Genomic DNA, 22869 nt, shown 5'->3' on the forward strand with positions numbered 1-22869 from the left:
GGTTGAATTATATTGGTTATTATTATTATTATTATTATTATTAAAGATTTTCTTGTTTTACAGAAGTAAGTGTAATGTCTCTCATATTTTTTCCATGTAACATTTTTACAATTCCGTTTCATTTGTTGAGACATTAGGGGGAGGGGGAAAAAGGGGGGGAAGGAAGGGGTGGAGGGAGGGAAGATGGGTGGGGGTGGGGTCGGGTGGCGATGTTTCTGTTATGCTTAATGTATGTAGGGTTTGGTGTCAGCGTTGCTTGTGCTGTTCACTTGTGTTCCTTTGGTGGTGAGAGAGGTTGGGGTTGGCCTAGGGTGTGGTTGTTTGTTTGTGGTTGGCTGTGGTGATCTTTGTTTTCGTGTGTGAGTGGGGTGGGTGGGTGTTTTGGATCAGGTTAGCCATATTGATTTATATGCTGTTGGTGGATTATTGTCATTGTCTTGTTGGGCTGTGTACGTGATAAAGGGGAGCCATACCGGGGTAAAGGCGTCTTCTTCTGTTTTTCCCCGTGTCAGTTTCAGTTTATTGGTTAATTTTTCTAGTAGGGCTGTTTGGGTTGGATTATATTGTGATTGTGGTCCAACTCTACAATTCTATGATTCCAGGTTTCTGGCCCAGGATGCTTTTAGATGTCCCAATATTGAAAAGTACGATGGCTCCTGTAATTTCACTTTCCAGAAGGCAGTGTTACAGAAAGCCAATTACACAGTTGACTGGGACTGTTTTCTTCAGGGTGTGTAATTGTTTGAGACTTTGCTAGGATGTAACAACAAACGGAGGCCAAGTTCATTATTAATTTGCTTTTCCACCCACAGGTGAGCAGGCATTTGCCATTCAGCACCAGCACTCTTTGTTCAATGCCTAAGGGCCAATTCCTGCATTTTTTTGAGGGGTGGGGAGAGAAAACATATCCAAAGGCCAAACTCGGCCTGGGTGGAAGTCATGGATATTTTATCCACACATGTGCCAAGCAGGGAACAGCAGGGGTGTTTTGCTTTGTGCATGAAAAAGTTGCACGCAGGGCAGGAGAATGAAATACTCCCTTCTCTTGCCAGCACGGTGGGACCAGAACCTGGGAGGCCCTGGGTTCAAATCCCCACTTGGCCATAACTCTCACTGGGAGCCCTTGGGGCCAGTCGCCATCTCTTTGCCTGACCTACCTCACAGGGGTGAAATGGAACGTGGGAGAAGTTTGTACTCTACTTTGACCTCCTTGGAGGAAGGGTAAAGGTAAAGGGACCCCTAACCATTAGGTCCAGTCGTGGCCGACTCTGGGGTTGCAGTGCTCATCTCGTTTTATTTGCTGAGGGAGCCAGCGTACAGCTTCCGGGTCATGTGGCCAGCATGACTAAGCCGCTGCTGGCGAACCAGAGCAGCGCACAGAAACGCCGTTTACCTTCCCGCCGGAGCAGTACCTATTTATCTACTTGCACTTTGACGTGCTTTCGAACTGGTAGGTTGGCAGGAGCAGGGACCGAGCAACGGGAGCTCACCCCGTTGCAGGGATTCGAACCGCCGACCTTCTGATCGGCAAGCCCTAGGCTCTGTGGCTTAACCCACAGCGCCACCCGCGTCCCTTCCTTGGAGAAACAGCAGGGTGTAAATGCAACGGGTAAATCAACACTGCTGCTTTTAAGCCATTTGTTTCTGCCCTGCTTCGCTTCCGGGGTCAAAGCTGTACTCAGAGGAAACTGGCCCCATGTCACCTGGTGAGTTTCATTGCTAGCAGAGAATTGCAGTGCACTGCAGGCTTACAGTGGTACCTCTGGTTAAGAACTTGATTCATTCCGGAGGTCCGTTCTTAACCTGAAACTGTTCTTAACCTGAGGTACCACTTTAGCTAATGGGGCCTCCCCCTGCCGCTGCGAGGCCACCGTGCGAATTCTGTTCTCATCCTGAAGCAAAGTTCTTAACCTGAGGTACTATTTCTGGGTTAGCGGAGTCTGTAACCTGAAGTATCTGTAACCCGAGGTGCCATTGTATATGTAACCTGAGCACACACACACACACACCCGATTTTGATCCAGTGCACATTTCTTATGCAGTTAGCCTGGACTTCTCCTGTAGCAGAGGCACCATCTTCTTAATGGGATTGAGGGGGTCTGTGCATGGCATTGTGGGAAGCCATGACGCCGTGCGCGTGACACCCCGATATCGTGTGAGCCAGGGGGCAGAAACTGAGTCAGCCATTGGAGTTGGCACTCCTGCCCTGCTTGCCCTTACCAGCAGCCCGGCTGCCTTTCAGCAGCCTTCCGTTATGCCAAAGCTTCGGGGAATCCTATCCTTCCCCTGGTGGCAGCCAAAAAAAGCAGATAAATACAAAGATTCCTTACCACATAATTTATTCAGTATTCAGAGAGAGAGAGAGAGAGAGACAGAGACAGACAGACAGAGAGAGAGAATGTAGTCTCTATTCAATGATGGCATTGCTCCAAGTCAAGTCACACCCGCCTACGTCTCCCTTATTCAACATCACTTCTGTGCCGGTTGATCTGAGCTTTCTGCCACTGAGCTTTTTGTTCTAATACCCTCAATGCCTCTCTGGTCTTAGAAGGGGGGTCAGGAATGCTTTCCAAGGACACTGAGTTTGTCAGCTATCTCTCCCCTGGTGCTTCTTCTTCCTGCTATTCCAATATTTCCCAGCTTCTCCCCTCTGCAGCCTCTGAAATATGCCCTTCTGCAAACCGCTGTTCTAAATCTATACTGCCCTCCTGTTCTCAGGAAGGTTCAGGAGAAGGGGGAGGCGGCCCCCACCATTCCTCTTCAGTCCAATCCCTGACACATGGGTGGGCACAGAGCTCTGGCTGACTGGCTGGCTGGCAGCAGCAGCCCCCCAAAAGTCAGAGGCGACTCGGAACTCCCCAGCCCATGGCGTAGTGGATGCTTCTTGGAAGGCAAAACTGGAGGCCTGCAGCCCCGCCAAGCCCACACTCCACCTCACCTACCTCCCCGTAGGCACTGCTAACTCTGGGCTTGCGGAGCCCACGGGAAAAGAGTCCTTGCAAGGAGTTGGGGGCAGAGCGGAACACTCCAGAATGGGGGGTTGGATTTTGGCATTGGCATAACCTGTGCTGTAGCCATCTTTCTTGAAGCAACTGCAGTCAGGGCTCAATGTCATTCCTTGTACCAGAAACATCTTTGTCTTTTTTTTTTTACTTTAAAAAAAAATAAAATTAAAAAATCCTCCAAGCTGAGGAATAGTTTTTTTGTAACCCAACAAGATACACACCACACCGTGTGGGAACGGGTGGATGTGTGTTATTGGTTTGAGGTTTTTAAAGTTGTTCTTATGTATTTTGTGTTTCTAATCCTGTTTTTATCCTGTATTTTTATGTTATGAAGAGCAGCATACAAATTTAATTTAATAATAATAGTAGTAGTAGTAGTAGTAGTAGTAATGGGCCCTTGGTGGGATCTAAAAAAAAGTATTGGATCACTGTCCTTGCTTTAGTTTTCTTGATTTTGTGTGTTTTTTTGTATAAGTTTACCATATTTCATTTTGCGTGAGATTGTGTGGAATAGGTAAATAAACAAATGGATACAACTGACCTGTATTTGTGGTCAAAAATGCATCAAATCATAACAGAAAGGAAGACAGTTCTTTGTATTTCACTTGGAGGGACCTAGAGAGGGGACTTCTAAACACGGCCGCTAGGGGGAGGTCCTCATTCATTTAAACTGAGAAAGGAAAGACACAGGAAATGCAATTCCAAAATCCTTAATCGGACCAGTAGGAAGCTATGTAACACCAGCTCAAGACCATTGGTCCGTCTGCCTCGTGATCTTGTGGTATTGGCTGGCGTGGTGCTTCTCAAACCTGAGATGTTGGGGGCTGAACCTGCATATAAAGTGGATTCTTTATTGCTGAGCTCCAGCCCTTCTTTGAAACTTTTGGCAACCAAAATATCACAAAATTGCATGCAAGCTTCCGAGCTCTCCAGAACTCTTCAGCAGGCTAGACAGGAATCAAAGCAAGGACAAATTACTCGACAGGTGGTGAAGCCATGAAGGTTACAGCCTCTAGGTGTAATATAAAAGGTAAAGGACCCCTGGATGGTTAAGTCCAGTCAAAGGTGGCTATGGGGTTGCAGTGCTCATCTTGCTTTCAGGCTGAGGGAGCCAGTGTTTGTCCGCAGACAGCTTTCCGGGGCATGTGACCAGCAGGACTAAACTGCTTCTGACACCATGACGGAAACCAGAGCGCACGGAAATGCCGTTTACCTTCCCACTGCAGTGGTATCTATTTATCTACTTGCACTGGTGTGCTTTTGAACTGCTAGGCTCACAGGAGCTGGGACAAAGCAATGGGAGGAGGCAGCAGTGTGTGTGTGTGTGTGTGTGTGTGTGTGTGTGTGTGTGTGTTGGTGAGATAGAACCTGTGCCCACAAACAAACAAGACAATTGGTGCAGTTTTGGCCCAGTTGAAGTTTGGCAGTGTTTTCTAGAGAATGGTGATGCTGCTCGGGCCCTGTGGCTGCCTGCCAGCCATAACATCAGCTGCAACAAGAAATCGCAGAGATGTTCTTCGTTGGGATTGAGAGGGGCAAATCCATACTGCTCAGGCCTTCCGCTGAGTAGCAGGGGTGCATCCAACAGAGTAACTTGTTTTCTTTTCTCTGCAAGTCATTTTAGCTCCTCTTAAGGCCCGCAGACATGATCCAGCAATGAAGAAGAAGAAGAGAAGAAGAGTTTGGATTTGATATCCTGCCTTTCACTCCCCTTCAGGAGTCTCAAAGCGGCTAACATTCTCCTTTCCCTTCCTCCCCCACAACAAACACTCTGTGAGGTGAGTGGGGCTGAGAGACTTCAAAGAAGTGTGACTGGCCCAAGGTCACCCAGCAGCTGCATGTGGAGGAGCGGAGACGCGAACCCGGTTCCCCAGATTACGAGACTACCGCTCTTAACCACTACACCACACTGGCTCTCAATGAGGTTTGGGAACCCATTCCTAGCTTGCCAGATCCCAGCGTTTATCTCATAATTGTTACTCAAAGTTGTAAAATGCAAAGTCGCCACCAATAAACACACTCACGCAGCCGTTCTCAGATTACCCAGTTGCCCTCAATTGGTTTTGGACACTAACAACTTTGCAATCAGGGGAGGCGTTTTCCACTGGGTAGAAACTGAGCAGCTGCACCATCGATTCTGAAGTTAAGGGAACGCTCTGCCAAACAGACAATTTTTTTTTTTTGCAGTTTATGCTGTGGGCACACAGGGTTGCATTGAGCAAAGTTGTACCATTTTTGCAAGGTTTTCCGCTCGTGCAGCAGAACTTCCCCTCCTCCCTCTTACCCCTCAAATCTGTTCCTGGGCTTCTCTCAACCACCTGGGGCAGATTTATGGGAGGCAAAGAATGACCATGATGCCTACCTTTGATGGCAAACACTCCGTGACAGAAATCTTTGAAGTTGATCTTGCCTAGATCGTTAGGATCCAAGTATTTGGCAAATTTTTCCACCTAAAACAAATAAAGAAAATAAAGAAAGTATTAGAGAATATGCAACACTTACAACAGCTTAACACATCCTAAGGATGATTCAACTCTTGTCTTGGTCTCACCTGAAATGGAGGAGTCCAGAGGGAACAGAATGCAAATTCAAAACATTTTCAATCAATCAATGTTTATTACGGTTCAGAGACCCAACAAATCATTACAAAGCAATGCACAATTCAGACAGCCTACCTCCAGGTTGGGACGCGGGTGGCACTGTGGGTTAAACCACAGAGCCTAGGACTTGCCAATCAGAAGGTCGGCAGTTTGAATCCCCGTGACGGGGTGAGCTCCCATTGCTCGGTCCCTGCTCCTGCCAACCTAGCAGTTTGAAAGCACCTCAAAGTGCAAGTAGATAAATAGGTACTGCTCTGGCGGGAAGGTAAACAGCGTTTCCGTGCGCTGCTCTGGTTCGCCAGAAGCGGCTTAGTCATGCTGGCCTAAGAAAGAGGGGAAGGGAATCAAATTGATTCTAAGCCAAAGGCCAGGAGGAACAACTCTGTCTTACGGGCCCTGCGGAAAGAAATCTCATGGTCTCATGAGACAGAGAGTTCCACCAGGCCAGAGCCAGTGTTGATAAAGCCCTGGCTCTGGTTGAGGCTAATCTGACTTCCTTAAGGCCCGGGACCTCTGGGGTGTTGCTATTTATAGACCTTAATGTCCTCTGTGGGGCATACCGGGAGAGGCGGTCCCGTACGTACGAGGGTCCTAGGCCAATCTTGAGGGGGCAGAGGAGACCTGGCAGGAAGACGCCCTGGGCTGTGCAGCAACAGGAGATGCTGCGTGCGAATGTCACATTGGGAGAAGACCTGGTCTGCCTCTCCTGATGCAACAGTCGTTACCTTTATAAAGGTAAAATTTACATTCATTGCTTTGCCCCACTTTTGCCTTGGTCACCACCCAGGAAACATTCCTCGAGAGAGAACGCAGCCCTCGGGCTGAAAAGGTGCAAGTTAACAGCATGACGATAATGTTGAGAAGGGGCCGCAAGTCCTGTGAACAAACATCTCCACCTGCAGATACTGGACCATATAGCCTTGCTGTGAAGCTTCTTTTGGGGATGGGGCCAGCCTTTCTCAACCTGTGGGTCCCCAGATGTTGTTGAACTACAACTCCCATCACCCCTAGCTAGCAAGGTCAGAGCTCAGGGATGATGGGAGTTGTAGTCCAACAACATCTGGGGACCCACAGGTTGAGAAAGCCACTTCCGACATAAGGAGGGCGAACAGGGGAATCCTCGGGCCGTGTCAGCCCCGGAGCCAGCCAATCAGCTGGCTCCGGGGGCGTGGCCTGGGTCATTTAAGGCTGGCGTGGCCCCGGGATCTCCCCTTTTCGCCCTCGCATCGGATTCGGTTTCCCACCCTCCCACCTACCCACCCATCCTTTAGGTTTTCTTCTGACCTTGCTATGGACTTTGGTTAGTCGCCGTTAAGGGGCCTGGTAGGAATTTTTTCCACTTGGCGAATTGGCACTGGCCATTTGGTTTTTCGCCTACCTCGTAGCAAATCGTCACAACATCTCTTGGTTATGGCGGTTAGTCATTGGTAGGGGTATTATTATGTAGATGTGTTGGGGGGGAGCGCCATCACCTCCCCCAAATATTTAAGGGTAATCCGGTAAAGGATTCCGGGGGGCGTTGCCTCGTCCGAAACCTATGGAGGCCAGGGCCTAAAGCACGCCCCCGAGCGGTGACCCCTGGGGGAGTTCCTAGTGATGTGCACCCCAGGGATCCCCCTGCTGGTGTTAACCCTTTCCGGTTTTCATGCTAACAGGCTGAAGCCGGATAGTCTGATAGTGGTATTGGCTTTAGGCATTGGTCCTCTTACCTGTAACCAATAAAGTTGTGGCCAGTTTTTGCCCATTAACCTTAACCAATGGTGTCCTGTGTCTTTATTTATTCCAATTGGGGGGAGGCGGGAATCGCCACGCAACTGCTGGTCTAGGCCCTGTGTCATTCCTGAAAGGCCCACAGTGCGTAAAGGAGGGCCAGTGGGAGATTTCTACTGGAAACAGGGATCCTCAGCTGAAAATAGTAATGAAAACATTACAAGTTGGGATGGCATGGGACTGCCTCCCACCCCCGAGGTTCTGAAAGGAAGAAACGTGGGCATGAACATTTCACCACAGAGCAAGAAGCCAAGCTTAAGGCACAGGCAGCCGCTGAATACAGACATGACCTAGATTCTCAGTTTTCCAGTTTTAAAAATGTGAGCAAAACCACCACAAGCTTTTTTTAAAAAAACACCAGCCCTCAGATAAAGCAATGAGGAGGAGTGCTTTGCACATTCATTTTCCCGGAGTCTTAATCTGGACAGGGGATGGAGATACTGCACAAGTCTGGTACGGTCACTGGGCATGATGCCCTTCCTGACGACTTTACGGTAAACCCCTTCAGCAAATGAATCACAAAAATATCGAAGAAATGGGATGTTTTCCATCCCTGCGGCAGGCGCGTTGAGCATTTGATGGGAGGCAGTTATGATCATCTAGATACACGGCCGAGTAAGACACACACTGCAGCAGTGTGTAGCAATTATGCTGTTAGATACAAATAGTGCCAGAGGCAAGAGATGAGCAATGCTTTCCTGGATCAGACCAGTGCAATGTCCAATGGGGAGGGAGGGATAATTAGTGTCGTTTGGCACAGACAAGGTTGCATTTTATGTGACACCCCCCCCCAAAAAAGCTCCCTTGCAGGAGAGCTTGCATTTGGCAGCAAACGTGAACAGCAGTCAGTGCAAACCCTTCAGCAACTTCACAGATAAGAATGAATGAAAGTTGATATATTTATAGTCCTTTTATTACAGCATCATGTTGCAAGCACAAATACACAGCTCACCGCACGAAGGGCAGTTGGCTACTCTAAATCCTCCTTCTGACTTCCGCAGCATTTTAGGCGCCAAGGGGAAGTTTCTCCCTCCCTCTGACTCCTTTGCTCTCTGATACATTCGGACCTCCGAGTCCGTGGAGGGAGAAAGTCACCCCCACTCTCAAGTGACATCTTGGCTAGCTGCGCCCTCCCTTCTGGTTCCCTTGTCATTATCTTGAAACTGGGTAACTCCTCCCTACAGCTTCTGACTCTCTCTCTGCTTCTGAACATGTTGTGGACAAGGGGGGCAACTGTTCCCCCTCCAGCTCTCCATCGGAGAGAAGCTGGCCTGCCACAGAATGCATTCCCCAGTCCTCGTCTTCAGACCATTCCCTGACAACCCAAACATAACACTAATATTTAGCTCATATTCCTTCAGAATGTGACACAGCAACAAGACAACGACAATAATCCACCAACAGCATACAAATCAATATGGCTAACCTGATCCAAAACACCCACTCACACACAAAAACAAAGATCACCACAGCCAATCACAAACAAACAACCACACCCTAGGCCAACCCCAACCTCTCTCACCACCAAAGGAACACAAGTGAACAGCACAAGCAACGCTGACCCCAAACCCTACATACATTAAGCATAACAGAAACATCACCACCCGACCCCACCCCCACCCATCTCCCCTCCCTCCACCCCTTCCTTCCCCCCCCTTTTCCCCCTCCCCCTAATGTCTCAACAAATGAAACGGATTTGTAAAAATGTTACATGGAAAAAATATGAGATACATTACACTTACTTCTGTAAAACAAGAAAATCTTTAATTAAAAAAACTTTAAAAAAGAAGAAGAAAAAGAATGTGAATGTGACACAGCATGTGCCTCTGTGTGTGAAATTTATGGTCATTAGTCTTACAGCAGAACACAATCCCAATTCAGCACCATGGACAGCTGTCGGTTTAAAGGAATTTGTCAGGTCATGCACCAAGTGCAAGCATTCTGTACCAGCGACCCAGATCCTTTTTTAAAAAAAATAAAAACTTTTTTTAAAAAATAAAATAAAAAGCATAAGAATGAATGGAGACAAACTTTCTTGGTGTCCTAGTTTTCCAATGTTCAGACGGCTTATGTTAGTGAATTATAGACATGCTTGTGCTGCAACAAAAGCAGTAAATCTCCCATGTGCAGGAAACAGCAGCAAAGTGAGCACCAAGAGCAGCACGTCCCTTCAGATTTATGCTCAAACTAGTTCCACTCAAACCTGGAGGGGAGCCCAAGCTGGCTGACTTTGATCTCTCTTCTACAGAACTTCAGTTCACCAGGTCCCCTGCCTGCGATACTGCTCCCATTTTTCACCTGCCTGAACATATACAGGCAGAGAGAGAGAGAGAGAGAGAGAGAGAGAGAGAGAGAGAGAGAGAGAGAGCTTTGTGTCTATCACACCAATAGTCTTCCAGGACTCCCCTATTGGGCCATTAAGTCTGGTGTATAAAATTATCTATCTGCACTGCTGCTTAAAGCTATCTTCATCAACCTGGGACCCTCCAGATGTTTCCGACTACGATGCCCAGTACCGGATTTACGGATAAGCTAAACAAGCTATAGCTTAGGGCCCCACTCTCTTGGGGCCCCCCCAAAAAATAAAGAAAAAGAAACTGGATGTACATTTCCAAAATATAAGATAAAAAAGAAGCAAAATAAAACCTACATACAGCAACAGTGTTTTGTGTTGTGTAGGCTCCTATGATGTAAGCAATGGGCTAGCCTGCTCCCTAAAATATCACTGGTTTGCTCATTTCTATACATAGGGGGCCTACATTCTGCTCTTTATAATTATTAGTAGTTTGCACCATATATTTACGCCTATTCTTATTTCATGTTATAGCAAGTTTCTAGAGACTAGATTATGAGTGTTAGCAAATTGTGTTTCTAAAGGAACTTTTGTTATTGCCAAACGCAAATGTGTTTGCATTATTAACTTTGTTATGAGTAAAAAATCATTTTCAGTTAGAGCTTAATAATCATTTCACTATTAATATACTTCTTAATTGTATTTCACTATTAACATACTTCTTAATTGTATTTCAGTTCAACAATTACTTTGATAAATACATATTTTGTTATGTGAAAAATAGCTTTTAGGTCCATAAATTACCATATAGCATATATTCAACACAAAAAAACAGCGGCAATTTGTTGTTGACAAAGGACAGCTGGACATATAAAGGGCTCCATTACCTTCAGTAGCTTAGGGCCTCATCAAACCTAAATCCGGCCCTGATGATGCGCATCAGTCTGAGCTGACTGGAGCTGATGGGAGTTGTAGTCCCAAACATTCGGCTGGTTTCAAGTTACAAGCAGAAGCTCCAGCTCTGGGCTTGACAACCCAATTTTGGCCTCAGCAGCAAATTCCAGCCCCCACCCCAGCTTCCTGTTAGGCCACCAGCCTTCTGGGCTGTCGCCCCCCTGACAGCTTATTCTTGTGCCTGCAGGGTTTGCTTTCAGAGCACATATTGGCTGTGTCATAGATTTCAAAAGGCTTCCCCACTGGAGCTTGCCCCCCACTCCTCCACGGGGTTTCCTTCTGCTTTTCCTCCTCCCAGTGTTGAATGTATGTGACGGTGTGCTTCTGGCAAGTAGCTGGAAGAAGTTTTTTTTTGGGGGGGTGTCCCTCATAAAAGAGGAGGCTGGTGGCACCCAAAGCAACACTTGCTGATGTGTGACAGCCAACCCAAACTAATTTGAAATACTAGGCAGACTGCTTATTCAAGAGGAGGAAAAGAAACTGGGTTTAGGAAAAGGGAAGTGGGGAATGATGTACCGGTGGTATTTTACTCCTAGGGACACGGAGGGTGCTGTGGGTTAAACCACAGAGCCTAGGACTTGCCAATCAGAAGGTCGGTGGTTCAGATCCCCACAACAGGGTGAGCTCCCATTGCTTGGTCCCTGCTCCTGCCAACCTAGCAGTTCGAAAGCACGTCAAAGTGCAAGTAGATAAATAGGTACCACTCTGGCAGGAAGGTAAACGGCGTTTCCGTGTGCTGCTCTGGTTCGCCAGAAGCGGCTTAGTCTTGCTGGCCACATGACCCGGAAGCTGTACGCCGGCTCCCTCAGCCAATAAAGCGAGATGAGCGCCACAACCCCAGAGTCGGTCACGATTGGACCTAATGGTCAGGGGTCCCTTTACCTTTAAGTTAGCAAAAATGTATAAAACAAGTACAAATACCTGCTGGAAATGTAAAGATAAAGAAGGTAACTTTTATATCATATGTAGTGGTCGTGTAAGGCAATAAAAGCTTTCTGGGAAATGATGTACAATGAATTGGAAAAAAAATGTTTAAAATAACCAGAAGCTTTTTTAATTAGGAATTGTAGGTACCAACATTCCAAAGAAGGAGAAAAGACTTTTTATGTACACAACAACAGCCGCACGGATGCTACTAGCATGGAAAGAAAAAAGAATCCCTACCAGAGAGGAATGGCAAACTAAGCTGTTAGATTATGCCAAAATGACAAAACAGACTGGAAAGCTCAGGAACCGAGAAGACAAAAATTTCAAGGAAGAATGGGAAAAGTTTATAATTTATTTAGGAGACCACTGTAAGCAGATGCAAACATCAGCAGGATTCTAATAACACTTATAACACTTGCGGACCTAACATATAGAATAAGAGAACAAGAAGAACATACATTTAAAGAAGATTGGAAAATGTTTATTGAATATATGGAGGAAAATTGTGTTTATCTGAAAATGTGGGAAGCATTAAGATAAATTCAACAGTGTACGTTAAGTTTGGGTGGATGTAATAATGGAATACTGAATGGTTTAGTTTATATAAAATATGCAGGGATTTATGTTGTGCAGAATGAACCATAGAAAGAGAGGAAGGGAAGTCATTGATATTTTAAGATTGCTTAAGTGAACATTCTAAAATGTAAAACAGAAATTTAATTTTAAAAATCAAACAAACAAAAAATCAATCGATCAAATGAATGAATGAATGTTTGCCTTGGGAACGTAACAGTTTGGCTGCATAACCATAGGAGCATGAGGAGAGACTGGAGGATCAGGCCAGTGGTACATCTAGCCTAGCACCCTGATCTCACAGTGGCCAACCCCACAGTGGCCTGTGGGAAACCCCATTTAGAAGGAATGGCACAAGTAGAATCCATGTTACTCTCTCTGTATTGAGTGCCTGCCAATATTATGCCATTTGCTGAGTTACAGAACACATTCACACCTCACTTTTCTAGAACTCAAACGACGCAGGTCACAAAACACTCAACAACAACACGGCAGTAGAAGTGAATCCATAATTTCATTATCTGTTTGGAGTCAGCGGCGTCACCCATCCTTTCTCTCTGTTTTGGAAAGAAATCACAGCTTTGCCTTCTTTTCCCCGCTCAATTAATTAGACGCCTCTGTAATAGCGAAAGGCTATGGGGCTACCAGTATTATTTATGGTCCTGTAAAAGGTTAAGAACATCACTTGAGTAATCAGGATTCACGACACAGAACTCCTTTTGTTCCCTAAGATATATAATGTACTTCAACAAGCAGTAAGAAGCAGCTGCCAGCAAGCAAGCAGCCTTCTCAAGCTTCTGGCACTAGGAAAATCAACAACAAAAAGCAGACTTTTCACATATATTAAGACACTGGAAACTTTCTCCATCTATTCTGTGTTTGGGGGATTTCCACATCCAATCAGGACTTTGCGTGAATAGGGGGGCCACCAGGTGGCGCATTGGAAGATGGCCGACAATAACATCTCTCCGACCCACACAAGGTAATTAAGAGGCTGCTATGGGAAGTATGCAGCCTTCCCACCCCCCCCCCCAAGGAGATGGGGGGACTGCCTTGCCAGCGGTGGCCACAATGCACCCCCAGATTCGAAAGAAGGGGGTGCCGGTCACTTGGCACAACCCCTCGGTGAAGTCGGCTCTTCCTGACGCCGTCTCCAATCAGCGCCCGGGTTCGCTTTAGCTCGGAAATATAATTGGAAACATATAATTGGGAAGAAGCTAAAGCACATACATCAGGCGAAATTCGGGAGATAAGACTGCTGATTAATGGATCTCTGTGACCGGAGCGACGGATGGGACAAATAAATCAAGTGATGAACCACCATCAAGAGACTGGTACGTTTGCAGTGAAATGGAAGGGGGGGTGGAGGAAAAACTTTTCTTTTCTTTGCCTTATGTGAGTATTAATAACCCTCCACCCCAGAAAGAAGTTCGTGGCATTTTATTAAGCACAAGCAGGAATTCAAGAGCTGTGTGGAGTGAATTATAGATCAAAGAGATAATTGGTAAACAAAGGAGAACGGAGGAAAGTTTTATGACGCAGTTTTAAATGGCGTCTCGCTAAGACAGGCTTGCCTAAGAAAGATGGGGGGAGGAGGACCAGGATCATTGGAATGTGAATCATGACTGGAATGCGATCTAAACCTGGCAGAGCCCTCCTGATATTCTGATATACTTGGCAAGCCTGGAGAACCAAAGGACAGGCCGAGGATAAATTTTTTATGGAAGTGTGGACTGGCGTCTGTTCCTAAGTGATATGATTCTTGGAGAGTGTAAAACCCACGCAGAAGATGTTTGTTTCCAACCTGCTTGTGAAGATTATCAGAGATCGCAAAGAAAGGTTTATATGATAACAACAAGAAGATGAAGAAAGTAATAAAGAGACTATCTGGACAGAACTGGATAGAACTGTTTAATTAAAGCAGCAGCATAAGTGATGCTTGGATCCCTGTTTGGAGCTTGAAGTATGGGTACCCCCAACAAAATTTAAAAATTTGGCTGTATAATTTGGAACTAATGTGATTTGGAAATAATGTGACTTGATTGGCCTGTTAATAAAAATTATTATAAAAAAAGGACTTTGCGTGAATAATCTTGGCACCTCCACTTAAAAGGATTTCAGGTAGCAAGATCGTGGAAGATCTCTGCCTAAGGCAGTATTGCCCAAACTTGGGTCTCCAGCTGCTTTTGGACTACAATTCCCATCTTCCTTGACCATTGGGTCTTGCTAGCTAGGGATGATGGGAGTTGTAGTCCAAAAACTGCTGGAGACCCAAGTTTGGGAAACACTGGCTTATGACTCCCATCATCCCTGAGCCATGCTAGCTGGGGCTGATGGGAGTTGAAGTGCCAAGAACATCTGAAGGACCTCCCAAGTTCCCCATCCATGTTCTAAGTCCTTAGAGAGCGGCTGCCTATCAGAGTGGCCTAAGATGAAGCCACAGCCACAGCCTGACACAATGAGTGACTCATTACTGCCCCCTTCAGACCTTCATGTATACATATGGCAAACCTATAGAGGAGGCGGGAACAAGATAACACACACACAGAGAGAGAGAGAGAGAGAGAGGAGAAGAAGAAGAGGAGGAGGAGGTGGAGGAGGAGTTTGGATTTGAGAAAATGCAGGGAGAAAATTGCAAGCAATTCTTTGGTCACAGCTGTATTGACGCAGCAATGGATATTGAAATTTTGCACTCCCTAACAATTTTGCACCTGGGGCAACTGCCCCTGTGGTACCCCCACCACTGATTGGGGGTAGTGGAGACCACCCAGTAAGTTTGGCAGCTAGGGCGAGAGTTGAAGCAAGGACTGCCCAGCTCAACACTCAGATCCTTCGAATATCAAAGCGAAACAAAGTTATAACTGATGCAGCAGAACTATCACGGGTCACTGATCAAAGGCTGACAGCGAGGCATGCAAGGAGAAGATAATTTATTGTGATCTTCAGCTGTGTCTGAAGAAGGGAACAATATGCTTTGGTTAGCCTCAGCTCAACCTGCTTTTGGCTGGGGGTTGGAATGGGGGGGTGCATTTCTCTGCATCATCCCACATACCGCTGCAGTCTTGAGGCTAGCCGAGGTTTTAAGGGACAGCTATTGAGAGGCATCAGTGTGGCTAGGCTTCCCGATGGCGCCTTTCCTCTCCGTTCAATTAATAGCAGAGAGTGGTAGATTTTGTTAACAAGCCAGCAGGAGGCCTGTAATTGATTTTGCGTAGATCTGAAGATGAAGAAGCAGACGACAAGTCAAAGGCCAAAAGAGAACCTCGCAGTGCCTTTGGGGAGCAGTTAAAAAACAGAATTACATGGACGGCTCATCAAAGAGGGTTGTGGGGGAGTCAGAGGAGGAGCTCCCCACTGAAGTCGAAAGATTCTTAAATCAATACAAAAGATTTTGGAAGGGAGATGAAAAAAGAAATATACATCAAGGGTGCTAATGTGAATGGATCTTATAATAATAATAATTCATTATTTATACCCCACCCATCTGGCTGAGTTTCCCCAGCCACTCTGGGCGGCTCGCAATAGAGTGTTAAAAACAATACAGCATTAAATATTAAAAAGTTCCCTGAACAGGGCTGCCTTCAGATGTCTTTTAAAGATAGGATAGCTGCTTATTTCCTTCACATCTGAAGGGAGGGCATTCCACAGGGTGGGCGCCACTACCGAGAAGGCCCTCTGTCTGGTTCCCTGTAACCTCACTTCTTGCAATGAGGGAACCGCCAGAAGGCCCTTGGAGCTGGATCTCAGTGTCCGGGCTGAATAATGCAGGTGGTGACGCTCCTTCAGGTACAGTGGTACCTCGGGTTAAGTACTTAATTCATTCCAGAGGTCCGTTCTTAACCTGAAACTGTTCTTAACCTGAAGCACCACTTTAGCTAATGGGGCCTCCCGCTGCTGCCGTGCTGCTGGAGCACAATTTCTGTTCTCATCCTGAAGCAAAATTCTTAACCCGAGGTACTATTTCTGGGTTAGCGGAGTCTGTAACCTGAAGCGTATGTAACCTGAAGCGTATGTAACCCGAGGTACCATTGTATACAGGACCGAGTCCGTTTAGCAGTAAATTGCAAGTAATAGCAGGCCTCTCTGATGGGTTAGGAAATGGAGCTGTGGACAGGATCCAGCAGGAAGGGACAGAGAGACACTCTGAACCCAAGAGCTGGAGCTGTTGTCTCTCATTTTAGGGCTCTGCATCAAGTGTGAACACACTGTGACCTTCCAAACATTGCTGAACAGCAGAACTGGCTCTGTGGGGATGAAATAAATGGATTAGGGAACCCAGTAAGAAGAGATGCACATCAATAAATAATGCCTTCAGAAGCCTCCTCTGGGGTAATTGCTGTGCCTCTTCCAAAATGTGAAAGCAGAATAAAATAAATCTCGCCTTGGCTTGTGGGTGGTGCATTTTAAGATCAGCAGTTGAAAAGTTTCCCTGAGAGACCAGAGGGATGTGGGTGGAGAAGATGCCATGACACAGAGGGGGACGGGGTATAATACTAGAATTCAAGGTCGCCCAGTGAAGCTGATTGACAGGGGACTTAGGAGCAATGAAAGGATGTACTCCATCGCATGGCGTGTAATAACTGGTAGAATTCACAGCCATGTAGCCACTGGGATGGCTTCTAAAGAATTAGAGACATGCATGGATGACAGTATAAGTCTGAATACCAGGTGGTGGAGACAAAGATGGGAAGACCATCACATTCATATATCTATCCTCTTGGTGGGCTCCTCAGCCACACAGGGAACATAGCAAGCTGCCCTATTGTGATCATCTCATTGATCCATCAAGTTCCCTCCTGTTTACATTCTCAAGTTGTGACTGCAGGACTTCAGATAAGGGTCTTTTCCAAGCCTACCTGATGCTGGGAATTTGAACCTGGAACTTTCTGCATGCAGAGAAAGAGTATGTGTGTTGTGGAAATTTCTCTCTCTCTCTCTCTCTCTCTCTCTCTCTCTTCTCTCTCTCCACACACACACACACACACACACACACACACACACATATCCAAATCACAAGAATATCATGGGGGACTTGTCAAAAGCCTTACTGAAATCAAGATACACTACATCCACAGCGTTCCCCTGATCCACCATGCTTGTAACTCTATCAAAAAAGAAATGAGATTTATCTGGCACAAATTGTTTTTGGGAAGCCCATGCTGGGTCTTAGTAATCACAACATCCTTTCCTAAGGGCTCACAAACTGACCTGTTCTAGGACCTCTTCTGGTATCGGCATCAAGCTGAGTGGTCAGTAGTAACCTGGACCTTCTTTCCCCCTCTTTTGAATGATGGGGGCAACATTGTCCAGTGTCCAGGCTGAACGATGGGGGTAGAGACGCTCCTTCAGGTATACTGGACTGAGGGCGTTTACATTTTTTCACTTTTTGGATGTTATAAGTCTCCCATGCATCTAATGTTTATTTCACTGCACGAATCTTGGCTATTGGTCCCTTTCTCTCTCTTTTTTGACCCTTGTGTCTTTTCTCACTGTCTGTTTTACACCTTCCCACTCTGGAGGCATCTATGAACCATGCTCCTCATAGTTTTAGCAGGTGGAAGGAAGTCAGACAAATATCACAGCTAAGAAGGTCAAACTATCCCTTGGGCGGTTCCATTAGCATTTCTTAGGAGAGGATTTTGCACATATAGTTTGCTTGCACCTAGCTGGAATTTTCTCTGTAGCATGAAATCAAACACATAGAATTCTCCCCAGGATGGAGTTTGAAAGATTCTTGCATGATTTATAAGATCCACTGCAGAGCAATGGCATCTTAAATTTGATTAGAGTATCCCTCTTGGTGCAGAGAGCACACGTTGCTGAGAATGCCAAAGACGGTAACAAAATTCAGCTAGACTGGAAAAACAGGCCTGCGGTTGCTGGATGTGTGTGCCTATCTAATTTGTATTGAAATATATTGTATCTTTGCAATCTTTACTTAGAATCTACAAGACTGAAACTCTTCCCTTGACTCCAGTTATGCCCGAGATACTTTTACAAGATGAGATACGTAGGGGGGAGGGGTACTCTTTGATTTGTTGGAATGCTTTAACACAGCAAATGTTTGCTTATTTTTATACTGTTCTTTGGCTCCAAATCAAGCTTTAAAATTGCTTTATTTAAAAAATGCCATGAATATAAAACTAACCTCAAAGCAGGGCTGTCTTAAGCATACGTGGCGCTGGGGTGCAAAAATCCGCCCGGCGCTCTCCCCAGGTTGTCCAGAGTTGTCAACCTTTTTTGGGGGGGCAGCATGCTCTGGGTTGGCTGTTGAGGTGCGCAGGCAGGGCGGAGCAGGGCACAGAGGAGCTTGAGGCTGCGGCGCTAGGCTCACCTCGCCGGGAGGGCAGCACGCTCTGGGCGTGCCTCTCCATGGCCCTACCCCAATCCCAGGTGCACAGGAGGTTGGAGCCAGCCACCTCAGCACCTCACTATCTTGCTTGCACCCGAACTCCTGCCAGAGACGGGCGGGCTCTTCCCCAGACTCCAACTCTCAGGCTCTGGACTCTGGCCTGGTGCCTCTGAGAGCCCGGTGCCCGGGTGCCCCGCATCCCTAATACCTACAGTTAAGACGGCCCTGCCTCAAAGAGTCATTCACCAGACATCTTCCAGTTTAGAATTCTGTCCTACGGTACCCTCCATTTCTCCGATGAAAATAGGGATGTCCTAAGGAAAAGCGGGACATTCCAGTCCCCAGTCAGCATAGCCATAGGTCAGGGACTGGAATGTCCCACTGTTCCTTAGGACATCCCTATTTTCATTGGAGAAATATTGGAGGATATGGAATAGAACGTCCCTATTTTCATCGGAGAGGACATCTCTATTTTCATTGGAGAAATGTTGGCAGGTATGAGATGGCGACTGCAACTTAATGGCTGATTCTGTGACTTGAAAGGCTGCAGCACAGCGAGAATAAGGCAAGCAGCTACTACTAATACCACCCTTTCAATGTAGAGTGAGAGCTCTATGAGTGTGCTCCAGTTATGGAGTCAGCCAGCAGAGTCACCTTCCTCCCCACAATGGGATGAGCAGCGAGGCCATCGCTTTGACTTAAGCCCCTTTTTTTTCCTTCTTAAAAGAGGAATCCCTGCAGAGAACAGAACACCAGGAAAGCTGAAAATAAATTTGGAACAACGCCTCTGATGAGGATATGAGGTGAAATTTGCTCCCCTCCCCAACTCTCTCTAAATCACTTGTTCATTTGCACACTGTAATAGGCAGCAGTGATATACCACAGCTCTTTTGTGCCAACATGAGGGGGTGGGGAGAAACCAAGCTTTGGAGGGAGCAAACTCTGCTTTGCAGGTGGAAAACACCAAATGCAGAAAACTCTTTGGTTCATGAAACAGAAGCAGCAGCAAGGGGTGTCAAGAGCACTCTGTCAGCCAAGAGGATGTAAGCAGGAGTGTCAAGAAGGGACAGAGCAATATTCCCCTTCCCCTCTCAGGTTTTGGGCCACACATGATTATTTCTTCATTGCCTGCCTGTATTTTTGGCTAAACACCTTGCTCTGCACCAAAGGTGGGGGGTGTCAGGGCCAGGATTCAAATGTGGCCTTCCTCGCTTGTGCATTTGGTGCCTTGAGGGGCCCAGGCCAAGCCCCTCAACTAGAAGTAGCTTCAGGGTTTTTCTTCCCTCAAGGGGAACTCACAGAGAAACTCAGTTCCAGCACCTCTCAGGTGGGTGCTATTGCCATTCTGTGAGAATGTGGGAAGTGTTCATACTGAGTTTGGGCACCTCTTTTTCGAGAAAAATAGCAGTGAGGAGCTTGTTCAGTGAGGGGAGGCATGCTAGCTTCCTGTCAGGTATGTTACTGTCACTTACTGAGAGGAAGAAGATGAAGGGCAAACAGAGCTGTAGTTTGTGATCTTGAGCCCCTGACAGAACTGTCCAGATTGCGCCCCCCCAATGGACAAATTACCGTATTTTTTGCTCTATAAGACGCACATTTTCCCCTCCAAAAATTAAGGGGAAATGTGTGTGCGTCTTATGGAGCGAATGCAGGCTCCTTGGCTTCAGCGATAGCAAGGGAAAGCCTCCGAAGCTGCGCTCCGGAGTTCCCGCTGCGCTCCGGAGGCTTCGGGTTCCTTTCACAGAAGGGTAGGTGCCCCTTCAGCTAAGCGGGAGGAGAAATGGAAGGGGCTCCGTTTCTCCTGCTGCTTCGCTGAAGGGGCGCTGCGCAGAGAAGAGGAGATTTTTTTTTCTTGTTCTCCCCCTCTAAAACAAGGTGCATCCTATGGTCTGGTGCGTCCTATAGAGTGAAAAATACGGTAGCTCTTCCTTCCGCCTCTCCTCCAAACCCACCACCACCACCCATTCAATTCACCCTCTATTTAAAACCTTTTCTTATGAGGCAATAACCAATATTTTTATTTAAAGACATATTTATGGACATATTTTTTGCCGAGTTTGCGCCCTCCTCACCTGCGTCCCTGGCAGGGGCCCACCTCGCCACTCCCTAGCTATGGCCCTGAGGGCAAGGCAGTGGGGAGGTTGGCAAGGTGTGGATGCATGGGTGAGAGCACCAGAGTGGTTCTATCAGTGCACGCGCACCACAACAACCTCCCCATTGCTTTTCCCTCCCAGTAATCCACAGCAACACACTTGTCCCCTGGGTGAGTCTCTTCCATCCTTCCTGCTCTGTGCTATTCCCCCTCCAGCGATTTTACCTGGCCAGGAAGTCTATTTTACAGTCTATTTTTTGAAGGGCTGTCAGAGGACATTCCTAAGGATCCATAATCAGGAAGGGTCTTGCACCTACCTGTAAAAAGTTTACACCTAGGCAGCTAACTGAACAGGCAACCAGGTCACTTGGCCGCTGTACAGTGGTATCTCGGAAGTTGAATGGAATCCATTCTGGAAGTCCAAAATGTTTGGAAACCAAGGCACGGCTTCCGATTGGCTACAGGACGTTCCTGCAGCCAATTGGAAATCGCGTCGAACGTTCGGATTCCAAAGAACGTTCACAAACCGGAACACTCACTTCCAGATTTGCAGTGTTCAGGAGCCAAAACATTCGACTCGCAAGGCGTTCGGGATCCAAAGTACGATGGTACAGTGGTACCTCAGGTTACATACACTTCAGGTTACATACGCTTCAGGTTACAGACTCCTCTAACCCAGAAATAGTACCTCAGGTTAAGAACTTTGCTTCAGGATGAGAACAAAAATTGCACGGCGGCAGCACGGCGGCAGTGGGAGGCCCCATTAGCTAAAGTGGTGCTTCAGGTTAAGAACAGTTTCAGGTTAAGAACGGACCTCCAGAATGAATTAAGTACATAACCAGAGCTACCACTGTATTGCATTTTGATTTTCATTATAGCACTGTCTAAATGTGCATCTATAGCTATAAACTAGCACATGCAGGTTTTAGGCCAATGTATGCCCTTTTCTTTGCCTTCTTATTTTTTGTGCAAGTGGCCACCACAATTTTAGGTCTGGCCCCACAAGATAGCCCCGCATGTTTGCTTTCATCTGAAGCACGTAGCTCCATTTCCATGAAAACAGCTCAGAAATACAACTTCTCAGACAGTCACAAAACAAATCCCAGATAGGATGACCTAAGAAAGACCCTCAATCAGGAGGGAAAAATTTTCGGCTTCTTGATGACAGCCACCGACACAGAAACACGTCCTTAAATGCACAATCTTCCACTTAGCTCAAGGAGGAGACACTTAACCTTTCAGAGCCTGCAGCTAGGACATTTAATCTTCACCTCACCGCTATCGGAAGGGCATCCAAAAGGAAGCAGGCAGTAAACACCACCAGCTTTGACAGGGATAATTGCCAGACACAAAATGGATCTGACACGTGAGTGACAACTGTTGATGCCACCAACTTTCAAGGAAGGGAAGTGAATTAGCGTGCTGTGTCAATTTGACTTGAGGCTTTGCTCTGCCAACCAGCTCAGCTATTAATACACTCACTTTTGCCTCCAAATTTATAGAATGTCCAAATGCAACTAAATGCTGGTGGTGGAACAGCAGTGACACAGTACAGTTTATCTCCTGTGCTTTGACTACGTTGAGGTTCCTCTAATTGCCCTTAAGGAAAATCTGGTGCCCGTGCTTCATTTATCTTGCACCTGCAGGTCTTGTGATTAGTGTCTGAAGGTCACTGTGACCTGGCAACCAGCCAAGGGTGTGGTCATTCTTGGGTATATCAAGAAGGGGCTGTACATTGCCTCTTTGCTTCGTTGCAAGGAAGCTCTGTCATATTGATACTGAATTCTGTGCTGAGAGTTGCATTTGCTTTGCATTTGAAGAACTCACGTTCTACTAAGGATCTAGTGGAAGCTGTAGATAGTGAATACAGTGGTACCTCGGGTTACAGATGCTTCAGGTTACAGATGCTTCAGGTTACAGACTCCGCTAACCCAGAAATTGTACCTCGGGTTAAGAATTTTGCTTCAGGATGAGAACAGAAATCGTGCTCTGGCGGCGCGGCAGCAGCGGGAGGCCCCATTAGCTAAAGTGGTACATCAGGTTAAGAATAGTTTCAGGTTAAGAACAGACCTCCAGAACAAATTAAGTTCTTAACCTGAGGTATCACTGTATAGTGAAACTGCCTTCACCCTTTGGACTTATCAGTAAAGGAGTGAACTGACTGAAGAGTTGGGAGTCTGACTGAAGCTCTTACAGCACAAAACTGCACTGCCACGAAGATACACACTTGGGGAGCTGCACACATTTGGCATATGCCAACAGAGGACCTACTCGCAAGTGACGGTGTTAAAAAGCACTTGGTA

General features: G+C 46.6%; 1 protein-coding gene and 1 long non-coding RNA gene across 4 annotated transcripts in view; one reads left to right on the plus strand and one right to left on the minus strand.

Annotated features, from left to right (window-relative positions):
• Window positions 1–22869, plus strand: part of LOC310755762 — a 1619227-nt gene that overhangs the window by 1386993 nt on the left and 209365 nt on the right. The window lies entirely within an intron of this gene.
• The window catches only part of RAB11FIP4 (RAB11 family interacting protein 4), a 201895-nt gene that overhangs the window by 139102 nt on the left and 39924 nt on the right, over window positions 1–22869 (minus strand). For all 3 annotated transcript variants that reach the window (XM_083598724.1, XM_083598726.1, XM_083598725.1), the window contains exon 2: window positions 5368–5455. In XM_083598724.1, coding sequence (XP_083454850.1) covers window positions 5368–5455 — 88 coding nt within the window. The remainder of the gene's footprint in view (window positions 1–5367; window positions 5456–22869) is intronic.

Source organism: Podarcis filfolensis (assembly GCF_964270895.1).
Source record: "Podarcis filfolensis genome assembly, chromosome: 2".
NCBI classification, from domain to species: Eukaryota; Metazoa; Chordata; class Lepidosauria; order Squamata; family Lacertidae; genus Podarcis; species Podarcis filfolensis.